General features: G+C 45.8%; 1 protein-coding gene and 1 pseudogene across 1 annotated transcript; both read left to right on the forward strand.

The window, feature by feature from the left end:
- Window positions 1-2005: 2005 nt before the first annotated feature.
- LOC143402051 (syncytin-1-like) lies at window positions 2006-6421 on the forward strand. Its single transcript, XM_076859551.1, is given in 5 exon segments — window positions 2006-2216; window positions 3188-3321; window positions 4541-4627; window positions 5281-5790; window positions 5792-6421. Coding segments are annotated over 5 exon segments (1572 nt in total).
- A 4220-nt stretch (window positions 6422-10641) lies between these two features.
- Window positions 10642-15833, forward strand: LOC143402052 (HLA class I histocompatibility antigen, A alpha chain-like; annotated as a pseudogene).
- The last annotated feature ends 2165 nt before the right edge of the window (window positions 15834-17998 follow it).

A 17998-nucleotide genomic window follows, 5' to 3' on the forward strand; every position in this document is an offset into this window, starting at 1 on the left:
TAACAGGAGGAAGGATAGCATCTTCAACAAATGGTGCTGGGAAAACTGGAAATCCATATGCAACCAAATGAAACTGAATCCCCTTCTCTCTCCATGCACAAAAGTTAACTCAAAGTGGATCAAGGACCTTGATATCAAATCAGAGATTCTGCGTCTGATAGAAGAAAAAGTTGGCTCCGATCTACATAGTGTGGGGTCGGGCTCCAAATTCCTTAATAGGACACCCATAGCACAAGAGTTAATAACAAGAATCAACAAATGGTGCTGGTAGCAGGCCTGCCCTGGCCCCCGGGGCTCAGCCCCCAGTTCCTTGTTCTGCATGTCAAAGTGGCCAGCTCACAGGGTCATGACGCAGGTTTGCAGTTTCCCGTTTATCTGCCTCAGTCATATGTGCCTCTTTGGGAACATCTTGACCTGTTCGGAGCCTCCTGATAGCAGATGATGACAGTAACCCAAGGACGCAGTTATTACTCTTCCCTCCTTGCTTTTGAGTCATTTCCCCAGCTGTTTCTAAAGATATATAAGGGGAACAAATTTGGCAATAAAGCGCGGCAGCACACGCTTCCTCCTGGATGAAGAACCTTGGTGTCCTGTGTATTTCTTAACCTCACTGTCCCTCGCCGGACTAGGCTCCTGTAGCCGGACGCGACATCTGGAGGTCCCACCGAGGTCTGGAAAGCAGGAGTAAGCGGATGAGGCTCACCTTCTAAGGGAGAAGGGGGAGGATTGGTTTAAAGATAATTTAAAGAGACAGGGTAACTCAACAGCGAAGCTTCGTCTGGCCAACGAAGTTAAAGAACTGTTAAGCAAACACGGAACAGGAATTAAGACTAAGACAGTAACCGAATTCGTTAAAAATATAGCCCAGGCTTGTTCTTGGTTTCTGACAGGAGGTTTTCTCAATAACAATGATTGGGATTTGGTGAGACAGGATCTGACACCTAGTGATTGGCAACAGCTTTCCAGGGCTGTCTTGTCCGGAGGAGATTTTTTGTTGTGGAAAAGTGAAAATCAAGAGAGGTGTCACAACCTAGCCCAAGTCAATCAGGACACCGGCTTCCCTCGGCGTAACATAGAAATGTTAACAGGCTCGGGACAATATGCTGTCATAAATCAGCAAATTAATTATGATCCTGGGGGTCTATACTCAGATAGCCACAGCAGCCGTTCAGGCCTGGAAGGCTCTACCTGTTTCAAATGCTGAAACAAAAATTTCAAAAATTGCTCAAGGACCCTCTGAGCCTTATTCCAACTTCATAGCCCGTGTTGCAGTAATTCACTTGCAGGTCAGCATGGGAAAAGAAAGAAAAGGTAGAGCAAGCAAAGCAGCAGCAAAAAAAAAAAAAAAAAAAAAGAGTCCTTTATTGTGTACAAGCAATCTTTTTATAGTATTGTGAACAAAGAAGGCAGCCTTCCAACATCAATAAATCAGGTCTTTCAGCTAATTAAACATAGCATACAGAAGTTTTACTTTCTAATCAGAAGTGACCCTCTTCTCATGCCTAATCTACTTTCTGCCCGGAGTATGTTGAGCTCTGCTCTTTGTTAAGAACAGATAAAAAAAATTTTCTCAGCGCCCTCCTAAGCCCACTTGGCAGAACATCCCGTTTGCAGGCAAGTCCTCTCAAGGACAGCAGACACCTCATTTTCAAGCATGTCCACTGTTACCTTATCTAAACCTTGAAGGAGCCTCTCATTTGCGAGCAGGCATGTCCGCTGTTACCTATCTATACCTTGACAGAATATCCCGTTTGCAGGCAGACTCCATCAAGACAGTAATAGTAACACAGTTATATCTGATTGTCTACAGCCCGACTGATGCAGATAGCAGGAAAGATATTCCCTAATTTGGAACAAGCCATGCTGGTCATTAAACAATTGGCCCTTTGCCAAAGGGAACTGTGGGACTGATACTGGGGAGGGGCAGCACTCTACATAAAGTGCTCAAAATTCTTACAAGTGTGGTTGATGGTGATTACCACGGTGAGCTGAAGCTACCCGAGGGATGGTTATCATTCCTCCCGGAGAACGCATAGCACAATTATTGCTACTGCCGGTGGCGTCCCTACCCAGCTGCGCCCTACAGGCAGCCTGGAGTAATGACAGTTTTGCTTCTACCGGCACTCCTCAAACCTTTTGGGTAGCACACTTGGACTCCCGACCACAGTTAACCATTAATATACAGGATAAAATCTTCAAGGGGATATTAGATTCAGGTGCTGATGTCTCTGTTATCTCTAAGAGACAATGGCCATCTGCTTGGCCTCTTCAGGATCCCTCAGCTGTATTACAGGGGATTGGGCAGATGAGACCAGAAAAAAGTGCCTCCTTTCTAAAATGGAGAGATGAGGAAGGACACAGTGGTTATTTTCAACCTTATGTAGTGGCTGGACTCCCCACAAATCTTTGGGGAAGGGACCTACTTCAACAAATTGGAGCTATCCTCACCACTCAGACTCTAAAAGGTAGTAATAAATTTGTTAATGACATGATGTTAGATATGGGATGGCTTCCCAGAAAAGGACTGGGGAAAAGACATGAGGGAAGGGCAATGCCTGTGGATCCTACAGAGGAAATCACCTGAAGTGGTGGGGACTGGAGGGGGCTAGAAAATTTATCCTAGGGGCCACTGAAATGCGGCCACGTCCTCTATCTATTACTTGGTTATCAGATGACCTTGTGTGGATAAAACAGTGGCCCCTAACTACGGACAAATTGCAGGCCGCAACCTTTCTGGTTCAGGAACAGCTTAGGATGGGACATGTGGTGCCTTCCACTTCCCCCTGGAACACTCCTATTTTTGTTATAAAAAAGGGGTCTAAAAAATGGAGGCTCCTCCAGGACCTGCGGGCTGTTAATAGTACCATGCAGCCCATGGGACCCCTGCAGTCAGGACTATCCTTCCCCACAGCTATCCCTAAAGATTGGCATCTTATTATTTTGGATCTAAAAGATTGCTTCTTTTCTATTCCCCTGGCCCCCCAGGATCGCAAACATTTTGCTTTCTCTTTACCATCAACAAACTTTAGGGAACCCTACCAGTGGTTTGAATGGACCGTTTTACCTCAGGGAATGTCTAATAGTCCTACTAGGTGCCAATACTTTGTAGCAAAAATTCTGCAGCCCTTTAGGCAGAAATTTCCACACTTTTATCTCGTCCATTATGTGGATGATATACTGTTGGCAGGCCCTGATAGGAAAGCGCTTTTTCGATCTTATGAAGTCCTCCAGTCCCTGTTAAAGGGGGCCGGACTGATTATAGCCCCAGAGAAGGTGCAGATTCAGTATCCTTATAACTACCTAGGATATAATATTAACAAGGTAGGGATTACTCCCCAGAGGCCTCAATTTTAGGTAAACCAGCTTATAACTCTGCACCAATGGCAGACATTTCTGGGGGAAATCCAATGGCTGCGGCCTTCCCTCCATGTCCCTACTGGTGAACTTAAACCCCTGTATGACCTCTTGAAAGGGGACCCTTCTCCCACCTCCCCACGTGAACCCACTCCAGAGGCCTTGAAAGCACTCAGGTTAACAGAACAGCCCTACAAGAGATGCAGGTGATGCAGGTGATGCAGGTGGACTACTCCCAGTCCTTGTTATTCATTGTTCTGCCGTCAAAACTCACCCCGACTGGAGTCTTTTGGCAGACTGGTCCTATTTATTGTGTTCACTTACCTGCATCCCCCTCCTGGGTCTTGATACCTTTCCATGATCTGGTAATACAATTAGTTTGGAAAACAAAATATCTAGGAGATGCCTTGTTTAGAAAAACCTCTGATGTTCTCATATTACCACATAATCAAGACATTCTTTCTAAATTAAGACAGAAACATGATCTCTGGTGTCTCTTCTTCTGTAGTTTCATGGGACAGGTTGACAATCACTACCCTAAAAGCAGGCTCCTTAAAAGTCTAAAGACATGTCCAATAATTTTCCCAAAGATCCTAAAACAGCACCCCATATTGAAAAACAATCTACTATTATGGACCAACTACAGACAGTACAGCTTCTTATATGGGCTAGGGCAGACCCCCTCTTCATAGGTCACATTAGAAGTCATTCCGGACTTCCAGGCCCTCTGGCGGCGGGCAACGCCATGGCAGATGCTGCCACACATGCCACTAACCTTGTATATATAATAACTGAGTATGATAAGGCCCAACTTATATTAGTCAAACCTTCCAAAAATTTTGCTCACAGTGGGATATTATACACAAAACAGGAATCCTATATAACCCCCAAGGACAGGCCATTGTTGAACGGGCCCATCAACATCTTAAAACCTATTTGCAAAAAACAAAAGAGGGGGAGATATACCAGAGTTGTCAGGGACCTCATGCACTATTAAATATAACTCTATTCACTTTAAATTTTTTGCTCACTGACGCCGGAGGCCTTACAGCGGCGCCGAGTCACTTCTCCTCTCCCACCATGCAAAAAGCACAGATTAGATGGAAGGATCTGGCTACAGGGAAGTGGCAACCCCCTGCTCCACTCTTGGCTAGAGTGAGAGGAGCCATTTGTGTCTTCCCTTCAGGGACGGAAAAACCCACTTGGGTCCCAGAACGTTGCACAAGACCGGTGGACGCAGACCCAGGAAGGAGCGACGACCCTGGGACTTCAGGTTCGGCCACTTTCGCTTCTCCAAGGGAGAGACAGAATGAGTTTTGTGGGTTGGATCTTCCTTATAACAGTCCTGGTATGCAGGCCTGGGGATGCAGGAATGGGTCCCCCACCAGGTAATAGCTACCAGCATCTTTTTGGGACCCCCTGCGAGTGCAGGGGAGGGATTTGGAATCAGGCCCCCAGTAGCTGGACTCAGACGGCCGATTGTGTTACTAAGGTAGCCTACCTCCGGGCTGAAGTTCATCAACAAATTGGGGGATTCCACCACCCTGAGTGGGTATGCGTGAACAAACCAAAGATTAACCCCCCTGGTCCCAAAAAAACCCTCAGTAACTGTTCCACAACTTGTACTTATACTTCAGCAGTTCATGTCTCCTGCTCGATTTGTGTACACAAGGGACAACAGTATTTTGAGGCCAGATTGACCGAAACCCTTCGGGGGAGGGGGTGGGAGTAACTTATCACTTCACTCCGTCTCTTTTTGGCCAAGGGGGAGTTGAATCTAAACTCCGGTTGGCTGGGTGCCAGGGTGAGGTTGGTAAGTCCTCCTGTTGGCCCACTGTAGCCCCTACAGGGATATCTGACCGGGGGGGGGGGGGACCTACTGATTCTGTTAAACATCTTCAAATCATCAGGCTTTTGAAACCACAGGTCCCTGACCTCATTTACCACCCCTTGATGCTGCCTAAGTCTCAGCTCCCAGATCTAGATGTCAATACTTGGGGTATCTTAAAAACCACCTTTTTCTTACTTAACAACTCTGATCCCACGCTTGCTAGTGACTGCTGGCTCTGCTTGACAACAGGGGTGGTCATGCCTGTGGCGGTTCCTATCAATGTCACCATATCTGATGATGAGACCTGCCAGCCCGGACTGCCTTTCAAGGTCCAACCTATGGGCACTTTTACAGAATGTCACCTGGGTATGATGCAAAACAACGCCTATGATGTTGATGTTGGAGTAACTTCCTTTGGAAACTGTTCAATCTCAACAGCCAAGAAATATTCCTCACCCACTCCAGCCCTCTGTCCCCCTAATGGCACTGTTTTTATGTGTGGTGGGAACTCTGCCTTCCCCCGACTCCCTGCCAACTGGACAGGTGGCTGTGTTCTTGCCTTGCTCCTCCCTGACATAACCATTGTCCCTGGGGATGAGCTCTTAACCTATTCCCAGCCTAGACACCCTAGTAAGAAGACACAGACGAGCTATACAGGCTCTACCATTACTCGCCACACTGGGGATAACCGCTGCTGTGGGCACAGGCACAGCTGGACTGGGTACAGTGATACATTCTTATCGCCGTCTATCTCAGCAGCTTATAGATGATGTGCAGACCCTATCTGGCACTATTAGGGACTTACAAGACCAAATCGACTCTTTGGCAGAAGTGGTCCTCCAAAATAGGCGAGGCCTAGACTTACTGACTGCCAATCAGGGGGGAATCTGTTTAGCCTTAGGAGAAAGGTGCTGCTTCTATGCCAATAAATCGGGCATAGTTCGCACTAAAATCAAGGAGCTTCAAGAAGACCTAGAGAAAAGGAGAAATGAGTTATTCGAGAACCCTCTTTGGATTGGGATGAATGGGTTCCTGCCCTACCTTCTTCCCCTCCTGGGGCCCTTACTGGGTCTTCTTTTGATTGCAACCTTGGGACCTTGTATTGCAAATAGGATAACTCAATTCATTAAGGACCAGATTAACATTTTAACCTCCAAGCCAATACAGGTTCACTACCAACGCCTGGAGATGGATGACTCCGCCCAGGAGGTGTACTTACGACCCATCCGGAGATGAGATGTAACTAGACAGGAGCCAATACCCGAGCCCTCCTATGTATGCCTGCTTTTGCCCAGGTCCCTAATTACCCTGCCGACTTGGTGCCGTCATCCCAGACCCTTATGTTCAGAAAGCTCCCTGGTCATAGCTATCCCACTGGCAAAGATGATGACTGGGATCCGCAGTTGTGTCCTGCCGGCCATGACACCCTAACTGAAAAGTGTCCGTTTACGTAGGACAAGAGCTGATCTTGTAGTACCCAGTGACGGGCAACTTCCACGCTTGCACTGCAACCTAAGCCAGGGGAATGGGGCCTCCCCAGAGACGGGTAAGCAGTGCAGGGGCAGTGGATGACCTAAGACAGGGGCTACTTGATTCCCTTTGACATGCAAAAAACAAAAAGGGGGACTTGCTGGTAGCAGGCCCACCCTGGCCCCCGGGGCTCAGCCCCCAGTTCCTTGTTCTGCATGTCAAAGTGGCCAGCTCACAGGGTCATGACACAGGTTTGCAGTTTCCCGTTTATCTGCCTCAGTCATATGTGCCTCTTTGGGAACATCTTGACCTGTTCGGAGCCTCCTGATAGCGGACGATGACAGTAACCCAAGGACGCAGTTATTACTCTTCCCTCCTTGCTTTTGAGTCATTTCCCCAGCTGTTTCTAAAGATATATAAGGGGAACAAATTTGGCAATAAAGCGCAGCAGCACACGCTTCCTCCTGGATGAAGAACCTTGGTGTCCTGTGTATTTCTTAACCTCACTGTCCCTCGCCGGACTCGGCTCCCATAGCCGGACGCGGCAAAATGGGACTTACTTAAACTAAAAAGTTTTTTCTCAGCAAGAGAAACAATAAGAGAGGTAAACAGGGAGCCTACATCATGGGAACAAATTTTTATTCCTCACACTTCAGATAGAGCCCTAATATCCAGAGTATACAAAGAACTCAAAAAATTAAATAATAAGAAAGCAAATAACCCAATCAACAAATGGGTCAAAGACCTGAACAGACACTTCTCAGAGGAGAACATACAATCAATCAACAAGTACATGAAAAAATGCTCACCATCTCTAGCAGTCAGAGAAATGCAAATCAAAACCACCTTAAGATACCATCTCACTCCAGTAAGATTGGCAGCCATTATGAAGTCAAACAACAACAAGTGCTGGCGAGGATGTGGGGAAAAGAGTACTCTTGTACATTGCTGGTGGGACTGCAAATTGGTGCGGCCAATTTGAAAAGCAGTATGGAGATTCCTGGGAAAGCTGGGAATGGAACCACCATTTGACCCAGCTATTGCCCTTCTTGGACTAATCCCTGAAGACCTCAAAATAGCATACTACAGGGATACTGCCACATCGATGTTCATAGCAACACAATTCACAATAGCTTGACTGGATAAAAAAAAATGTGGCATTTATACACAATGGAGTATTATGCAGCACTAAAAAATGACAAAATCATGGAATTTGCAGGGAAATGGATGTCATTAGAGCAGATTATGCTAAGTGAAGCTAGCCAATCCCTAAAAAACAAATGCCAAATGTCTTCTTTGATATAATGAGAGCAACTAAGAACAGAGCAGGGAGGAAGAGCAGGAGGAAAAGATTAACATTAAACAGAGACATGAGGTGGGAGGGAAAGGGAGAGAAAAGGGAAATTGCATGGAAATGGAAGGAGACCCTCATTGTTATACAAAATTACATATAAGAGGTTGTGAGGGGAATGGGGAAAAAAAAAACAAGGAGAGAAATGAATTACAGTAGATGGGGTAGAGAGAGAAGATGGGAGGGGGGAGGGGGGATAGTAGAGAATAGGAAAGGTAGCAGAACATAACAGTTACTAATATGGCATTATGTAAAAATGTGGATGTGTAACCGATGTGATTCTGCAATCTTTGTAATGTTTTGAACAACCAATTAAAAAAAAAAAACACAGAAGTGTGGCTGTTGCAGGTGAAAGGCACATAGGCTCCCACAAGCCTCCCCAAAGAGCGCACCATACTAATTCTTTTTTGGGACTATTTTAATTGTCCAAATCATCTATAGAGTTATTCATTTCTGTGTCAGTTTTTAATTTCTATGAACTTATTTTTGGTTTTTCTTCTGCATCTAATTGTGCATAATTTCATTCCTTATTCACAATACTATGTCTTTTTACACGTTTTTGCAATTACTGAGAGTAATGGCACACAATCAAGCAAAGAAATTGGGACCATTTGGGATCTCTCCACAGTTTACACAGAGCAGCAGTTCTCAATGTGTGATTTGTGAAACCCTTGGAGGTGTTCAGACGATTGCACAGGATCCATATGATTCAAAATATTTGTATAATATCACTAAAACATTACTTACACCAAAGTAAAATTTGCCAAAGTGAAAGCTATGGTACAAAACTGCAATAGTAGTTACTGTATTCCTGAGCACCTTGTAACAGCAGAGGAAAAACATGCAAGTTCACTTAAACATATACTGATTGAAGTGTTAAAAATCATTAACTTTATTAAATTTCCATTCCAGAATCCACATTATAAATACATTTATTTAATAGAATTGGATCACACATAAAGCACTCTGCTGCATTTGAAAATAGGGTGATTGTGTCAACAAAAGCCATGTGGTAAGTTTTAACAGCCCCATTTTTTTTTAAAATACCATTCTGGCTTCAAAGAATGAATGACAGAGAACCCATTTCTTAGACTTCAATATTTGGCCAAAATTCTAAAATATGAACTGAGTCTGTCCCTTCAAGATAATCACAGACAGCAATGTTTTCAATGATAAAATATATGCTCTCAATGGAATATCAGAATCTAGGAGAAACCTGCATTCACCACTATCAACCTGACAGACTCCCAAGTACCTACAATATTTTCTGGTGAATCTGTAGAAATATCAACATATGACCTCTTGATTATTTGCATTTAAATATGTTAACACTAGAAGGTCTATATATATTGTTAAGGTCTGTAAACAAGTTAGGATGGCATCTGGCATTTTGCCAGAGAAATGTTAGAGTCTGTAAACAAGTCTGCAAACAAGTCTGCATGGTGCCTGGCAAAATGCCAGAGGGAGTGATTTGTAAAGTAACAAAAGCGAGCCATTAAGTGTGGAGATTCCTTATTGGTTGACTGCTGTATCTATTTTATGCTAATTAGATAAGCTGTGTAAAATGTATAAATACCACTCCTGTCCTACAATAAAGGGCTCTCACTCCTGCTGTATCAACGTACACAAGTTGTTCGTCACCCCCCAGATATTTTGCTGCAGCTGGACTGCAGCAATATATAACTTGAACAAACAGTGCATCACTGTAAAAAATATCACACATTAGCACAAGATCCATTCAATATGCAAGACACACCCACAGACTTTAATGCAACAGAATATGAACTATTCCATGGTAATGTTTCAGGTTCCATATGGCAAAGAACCATTAAAAAGCTAACACTTGTATGAAGTTAGTGTTTGTATTAAAGACAATAGCCACTGTTACAGAAAACGTTGTTAAAAATATTCTTCCTGATACTTCTGTGAGGCTGCATTTTTCGTTGTTGTCATTTCAACCAAAGTCACAGGATAAATGCAGAACACATGATATCTACATTCTCTATGACAAATAAAAAGGACTTTCATCTTGTAAAAAGAAAAAATAATCCAGTCTTCAGACGAAATCTTTGGATTTTGGAAAACAGTTATTTCTCTTTGAAACTGCTGTTTGTTAACATGCAATTAGTTATGAATACTCAGAAGGAATAACATATCTTTAACATGGAATTAATTTCTAATATGGTAAATATTGACAGACAATCCACATTAACCGGATCACTCTGGAATGCACACAACTTTCTAAGAGCATGTGAAGATCCTGAAACCAAAACTTTTGAGAACTACTGATTTTATACTCTGAGGCAGGAATCAGGGGATGGTGTGACAAAGAATGTTTAGTACAGAGGAGTGTTCAGGGCAAAGTCCCAGCCCTGGGCTGGCTCTCAGGATCTAGAGGGGGCCCTAGTGTGGATACCAAGCACTGGGGATTTTGGACTCTCTGGAGTTGCACTTCTTCTTCTCCCAACCCATATCAGTTCATTCTGCCTAGACACTCTTGACAGGGCCCCAGTTCTCACTCCCATTGCGTGTCTTGCTCCTAGAGAAGCCAATTAGCATCATCGTGGTTCTAGTTTTAAAGTCCCCACCAGCTGGCCAAGTCCCAGATCTCCACAAAGCTGTAGGATGGGGGGTGATGGCGTCCGGGATGCTGCTCCTTAAGCTGCCCGGGGCCCTGACCCTGACCCAGACCTGGGCGGGTGAGTTCGGGGTGGTGAGAGAAATGGCCTCTGCAAGGGAAGAGCTAGGGGACCCTCCTGTCAACGTGCAGGACTCCGGAGGGCCGGTCCCGTTGCCCCCGTCCCAGATTCTCCCCACTCTGGCGCTGTTCATCCTGACCCTCCACTCCCTCCTCTAAGTCCTTCCCTCCAGCGTCCCACTGCCCCCTTAGCGTCTCTAGACCCCGCTCCTCTCCTCCTGTCCTCGTCAACCTGGGACCTGGGTCGGGTGCCTTGAAGAGGATCTCGGTGTCTCACTGTCTTCCTTCCCCAGGCTCCCACTCCATGAGGTATTTCTACACATCCATGTCCCGGCCCGGCGGGGAGTCCCGCTTCATCTCTGTGGGCTAGGTGGACGACTCACAGTTTGTTCCCGGGGACAGGCTCTCACACCTATCAGAGCACCTATGGCTGCGACGTGGGGACAGACGGGCGCCTCCTTCGCGGGTACTGGCAGTTCGGCTACCATGGCAAGGATTGCATCGCCCTGAACGACGACCTGCGCTCCTGGACCACAGCGGATGCTGCTGCTCAGATCTCCAAGCTAAAGTGGGAGGCGACCAGTGAGGCGGAGAGCTTCAGAGCCTACATGGAGGGTGGCTGTGTGGAGTGGCTCGCCAGATACCTGGAGCACGGGAAGGAGACGCTGCAGTGCACAGGTGTGAGTGGATTCAGAACACCTGCCTGATCTCCTGTAGGTCTCTCCAGCTTCCCACAAGGAGGGAGGAGAATGGCGCCCACACTAGACACCTCCTACTCCTTGTCCATGGGGGAGGGAGTGGGCCTGGACCCCCAGGTGCTGCAATAGAGAGGAACTGAGGCCGCTGTCTCTCAGGACAAGTAAGGGATCCCGTCTCTCTCCCTGCCTGGTGGGAAAGACAGTAAATACCCCACCACAGGTACCCATCAGCAGCCTTGGCATCAAGGACAGACTGTCAGGTCCACTCCAACCTAGTGTCCTTGGAGGTCTGACTCCAGCTTTTCCACATCTCAGCCTCTACCCAGATCAGAATCTGAAGTCCCTCTTAGGGACCTGAAGCCTCCTCCATTGAGTTATCTCAATCTGATTCTAGAACTTTCCAAGGAATAGATTATGCCAAAAGAATCAGTCTCAGCTTGTGTCTAGGTTTTTGTGTTCCTCCCGACCCCAGTCATGTTGTTCACTATGGGGATGGTCATGTGAGTACTGCTTCAGTGGTACATGAGGAAATGCCAAAATGTCTGAATTTCCATGTTCTTTCCGTCAGACCCCCAAAAGACACATGTGACTCAACAACCTAAGCCTGAAGAGGATGTCACCTTGAGGTGCTGGGCCCTGGGCTTCTACCCTAAGGAGATCACCCTGAACTGGCAAGGAGATGGGGAGAACTAGACCCAGGACATGGAGCTTGTGGAGACCAGGCCTTCAGGGGATGGAAACTTCCAGAAATGGGCAGCTGTGGTGGTGCCTGCTGGAGAGGAGCAGAGATACACATGCCATGTGCATCATGAGGGGCTGCCTGAGCCCCTCACCCTGAGATGGGGTAAGGAGGGGGTGAGGACCCAGAACCTGTTGTCAGGAAAGCAGGAGGCTTTCTGGAGACCCTCAGCAGGGTCAGGGCTGAGAGCTGGGGATCAGGGCCCCTCACCTGACTTCCCTTTTTCTTCCAGAGCCACCCCCTCAGTTCACCATCACCATTGTGGGAATTGTTGCTGCCATGATTGTCCTTGTTGTCATTGGAGCTGTGATCTATTTTGTCATATGGAAGAAGAAAAACAGAGGTAGGGAAAGTACAGGGTCTGAATTTTTGACCCACTGATGATTTCAAGTACATGGTAGAAGTGTGCCCTGTCCTGTTAATGGGAAGTAAAAATTACACGTGTCCTTACCCAACTTGGATCCTGTTTACTTTTTGTGAAAAGGACAATGTACCCTCTTGATTTTTATGGTGATGGGACCTGATTCCCAGCATTTAGAGGCCAGAGGGGAATCTGCCTACTGAGAATAGACCTCCAGGAGAGCAGTTGGTTCCATCCCTATATGTCTACTTTCTTCCTGTCTCCTGATGCTTCCCTAGGTCTGCAGTCACAGTTCTGGAGACTCCTCCAGTGTCCAGCACTAGCAGGCACCTCTAAGACCTGTCTCTAAATTATTCTCTCACAGGATACTTTCTTCCCTCAGGTGTAAAAAAAGGGCCCTATGCTCCAGCTGCCTGTCAGTATAAAGAACATTGATCCCTGAGACCCTAGGAATAGTCTAGTGGGGAGCAATGGGGGAGCTGATCCATCCATAATTCCTCCATTACCCACATCTCCTGTGAGCTCTGACCAGGTTCGGGTTTTTTTTTTTTGTTGTTTTTTTGTGTTTTGTTTTTCCTGTTCAGGTAATGACAGTGCCCAGGGCTCTGATGCGTCTCTCACTGCTGAGAAAGGTGAGACCCTGGAGGGCCTGAAGAGGGAGAGGGGTTGGGGGATGGAGAAACTCCTGGGTTACAGGGACTCTCTCAGAAATTTGTGACATTTTGAGTGTTTAATGGATTGTTCAGAGGGTCTCCATCACAATCAGTGATCTGAATCTGTTCATAATACTTTCTTTTACAGTGTGAGACAGCTGCCTTCTGTGGAACTGAGCAGTACAGGATTTCTTTAGTTCGTTCCTGCTCCCTACTGAGATTTCAAGAGGTTCTAACTTCTCTGTGAAGCTGGCATCTATGTCTATGTGTCTGTGTTCCTATCATCATCACTGAGGAAATACAGAGAAGAGCACATCCCTGACCACCAAGATCCCTCCCCACACTGTCCTGTTCTCTTCCTCAGTCAACTTTCCTATGTAGCAGATGTGGGGCTGGGATGTCTCCATTTTTGATGTAGTTTCATGTTGCCCTGGGCTGTCGCTTCTTCCTTCTCTGCTGGAGAGCAGAATCTGGATATTGATTTGTATTTCAAATTTATGCCACAAAATATGGTTGTGTGATAGCCAACCCAAAGTGATTCCATTTTGTTTAGTAACTCCATTTTGTAAAACAACCTTCCAAATAGAAAGGGCATGACTGGGGCAAGTTGTTCTTTTCCTTTTGCTATAGAAACCCTTAAGAACATGGAACTACCTAATGAGGCATTGTTTCTGTAACTAGCATAACAGGGCTATGTTTCTGTAATTGGGGTGATTGAGCTAATTGCGATTGGTTAAGCTACCTGCCGCCTGACTGCACTCTCCCATTTCTGTAACCTGGCGTGCTTGCATTGGCTAGACCCAAAACATTTACTTTGGTTGGGTGCTGGAGCAATGTGGCCTGTGGTCCTAGCTCTCACAGCAGACTGGCCAGTTTTCTATCACCCTTCCATTCCCACCACGGGAAAATGACACCTTCCATGACCTGGGGAGGGATTTTCTGGGGTGTGACTGCTTAGTGCTACCTGGGACAGTCCTGGGGCCATTGGGATGGTTGGCCAGCCAAGGAGCTCCAGGGTATGTGAGGGCTGCCTGAATCACCTCAGGTTTGAGTGAGAATTTCTTTTTCTTTTCTTATATATATTTTTTTTTTTGTGCTACTGTGGATTGAACCTAGGGTTGCTCTACTACTGAGCCACATCCCCAGCCCTTTTCATTTTATTGTGAGATATGATCTTGCTAAGTTGTGGAGGCTGGCCTCAAACTTGGGATGTTCCCATCTCAGTCTCCTGAGTAGGTGGGATGACAGGTGTGTGCTACTGCACCCAGTGGAAAAAGAGATTTTTTTGTTTGCTGGTTTGAGAAATAAATCTTTTTTTTTTTTAGAGAGAGAGAGGGAGAGAAAGAGAGAGAGAGAGAGAGAGAGAGAGAGAGAGAGAGAGAGAGAGAGAATGTTTAATATTTATTTTTTAGTTTTTGGCAGACACAACGATTTTGTTTGTATGTGTTGCTGAGGATTGAATCTGGGCCACATGCATGCGAGGCAAGTCGCTATGGCATGAGCCACATCCCCAGCCCTATTTGAGAAATAAATCTTAATTGTGCCAGGCTAGTAATTATCTGAGGTTTGCAGAAGCAGCTGCTATGGTGCTCCTTTCTGTCTATCTCCAAGCCCAAATGGCCCACATAGATAGACACAGCTGTTACTCAGACCTCAGAATCCAAGCACAGTGTCTCTATTCATAAGCCAGAGGATGTTGTGGAGTGAGAGAAATATAAGTTCCTAAACTCTAAAATAGGTTGTGTACCCTCTAAGTACCGTTTCTCCCAGCCTCAAGGAGAAATGAATCTACCTGGGCTAGATGTGATGAATGGTCCTCCCGCGGGATACACAGGCTTAATAAATCATGAGGGACTTTGACCAGAGGTGGCTCTACTGTGAATTACATTGCAACTGCAGGCTGATGCTCCACACATTCTAAATTGAGAGAAATGGGTTCTTCTTGCTTATCTACACCATAGATAATAGAACATATCAGACCAAGAATGGATTCTACAAATGATCTAATCCTAATTCTGTAATTTAATTCACACATTCACTGAGTGGCTTCTTTGTGCCAAAGACTTTGACAACCCTTGAGGGTTTAGAGGTCAAGATGAGCCACCCCTCCCCCGTCTTCACGGGTAGATGGATGATAGAGATACCTCTTCACACTCATATAAACATAGACAGGTCACACTGTGTGCCAGGATCAGGTGGCACAAGACCTTGTCCTGTGGAAGATGAAGAAGAGTGAAGAAAACAAAGAGCCTGTGCCTTTCAACTTGGCACAGGGCCTAGGATTTGGAAGTAAACTGGGCATAATGAGCAAGTGCATCCAGGGAAGGGATGCCACACTCTGGGGAGACATTGGCACACCCCTGTTCACTGATGCACATTCACCTTGTAGCAGGGGACAGAGTCAGTGGCCTCCTATCATTGAGGCAATGGACTACCCGCTCCGAAGGATTTCCTAATGTCTCCAGGGTGCAGCAGCCCAGCTCAGAAAATGGTTCCTGGCTCAGATTGACGGAGGTGACCACGGTCTGATTCATATTCTCTTTTTAGAGAAAGGAAGGTCTCTGGACAGGAAGAGGGCAGCTTGTGCAGAGCCTCAGGGATGGTCCCTGATTTGTAAGGGAGGTGGGAATGTGGAGGTGAAGGGCCCTGGCCTGCTGCTAGTGGTGACCCACATCTAAAGCCACCATTGGAGATAGCAGAGCTAAAGGTACAGGGACAGGGACTCCCCCAAGAGGTTGTCCCCCAGAAGGGAGGAGAAAAGGCTGTGCATAGCAGGGGTCTGCTCCCCTTAGGGAGAGTCTGGGCTCCACCCACTGCAGGAACAAAGGAGAAACTTCTCAGGAAATGAGGTCCCTGTGAAGTAGCCTTATCAGCTGTGTAGAAAAGTTCACTCAGATGAAAGCTCCTATTCTGGAGCACACATAGTCCTTAAAGACCCCAAATGAGGAAAAAGAAACAGCAAATTGATAAGCAAACATCTAATACACAAAACAGAAACACAAAAATATCTACACCTAGCAATAAATCCTTAAGTGATGAAACCTATGTAAATGAAATTAAAAAACAGAATCAAAGACCAGAAAAGATCTGAATCAATAGCAATGGGTCTCATGATCCCTGGTAACTAGATCCATGCAGTAAAGGGATAAATCCCACCTAAACTGTTCCATAAAACCACCGCCATGCCAAGAAGGTTCCAAACAGGCAAGAATTCCAAGAGGGATTCAAGTGCACATGAGGAGAGTTTCTCTGCTTAATCTTAAAACATGTTACAGGACCTCAGCAATTAGCAGAAGCCACCTGAAGCCAGAGGTGAGACAGAAAACAGTCCATGCAGAGGAGCCCGGCCAGAGGCATACCCAGAATTCCTTTGAAATTCACTTGAATTTGAAACATGAAAAATGTGGCATTGTGAGTTAATGATAAATCAAACACACACACACTTACAAATAAAGAAAAGCCAGTGTAACAACTATTTGGAGCTAATTATTTTAAAAAGGCAAATGTTTACTTTGCTCTATGCTCGACTATAAATTCCTATGGAGTAAATAGCAAACTCCACACACCACCACAATAAAATAACTGTAAGAATGCAAATCCATACCCCCATTCTATATATTGCTTCATTTTTATTCATAACCCTCTGTTCCTAGTGACAGAGACCTAACCTAACTCAAGGCACTGTTCCTGCAGTCAGCGCAGCACCCAGGGAGGGTAGCATGTGCTCAGGGCTCACAGAGCCCTCAGGCACAGGGCATCTGCACTAAGCCATGGGGGCCAGGGTCTTTCCTCTCTAGTCTCTGTCACCATGTCTCTGTTCTCAGGGACATGACATCTCCGGGGCTTTCTCACAGCCTGGGCACATTCTTCTGTAAAACAGGGAGACAGGCAGAGCTCATTTCACCCTGGTGGGAGGTGAATCTGAGCATCTCAGAGCCACTTGCCTGGGAGGACCACCAGGCCTCTGTCCCCCAGGCCCCTCTGCTGGGCTGTGGAGGAGACACTTGGGCCTCTGAAATCTCCAATTTCTCCCATGCCCTGTTCCCACCCTTGAGTACTCTGGTCATCAGGGGTGAAGTGTTGGGGGATGGGAAACAGAAAACCAGGCTTTCCTGGGGACTGCTCGTGGAAGCTTCTGCGTTTGAGTATTTTTCCATTCTCAGCACCCTCCCCTTTCTGAGGCAACTCGTGCCTCCTGTTGTGACTTAAATGAGAGAAAATCTACATGATGCACTGAAAAGGAATGAGAAGAAACAGATCGGAATGTATAAATTACTATATCATAGTGTAACATGACTTTAATAAAGAGAAACAGAGGGTGAGTCTTCATCTTATAACCAGATAGGAGAGACTTTCTACCTTAAATGAAGAGTAATAAGCCATACAGTGACTTACATATGTGACTGCATAACATTTTAAACTTGTGCTTCTTAATATGCATGGACGTGAAAGCTGTGAAAATGTTCATAACACAGAAGGCAGGGCATTTGCATCCTCATGAGTAAAGCACATTCATAGCTCTGCCAATGCGAAAGCTAACAGCTCAATAGAAATGGGCAAGAGCCATGCACAGGCAAGACAAGACAGAAGAAGACCTGTGAGAGGACACACATTTGAGAAAAATACTCACATTCATTATGAATGAAAACAACACTAAACAAAGCTTCTTGGTGGCTGTTGTACTCTTTAGCCTGCAAATGATATTTGACCTTTCTCCTTTACATCCAGACTATGCTGAAATGAGCAACTTAAAGGTATGTTTCCAGGGATTATATGGGTTCACATCTAACTGTAGACATATTATTTGTTCCCCTAATTTCACCCCTTAGTATTTATGGAAGCA

The sequence above is a fragment of the Callospermophilus lateralis genome, chromosome 6, assembly GCF_048772815.1.
Source record: "Callospermophilus lateralis isolate mCalLat2 chromosome 6, mCalLat2.hap1, whole genome shotgun sequence".
In the NCBI taxonomy this organism is placed as follows: Eukaryota; Metazoa; Chordata; class Mammalia; order Rodentia; family Sciuridae; genus Callospermophilus; species Callospermophilus lateralis.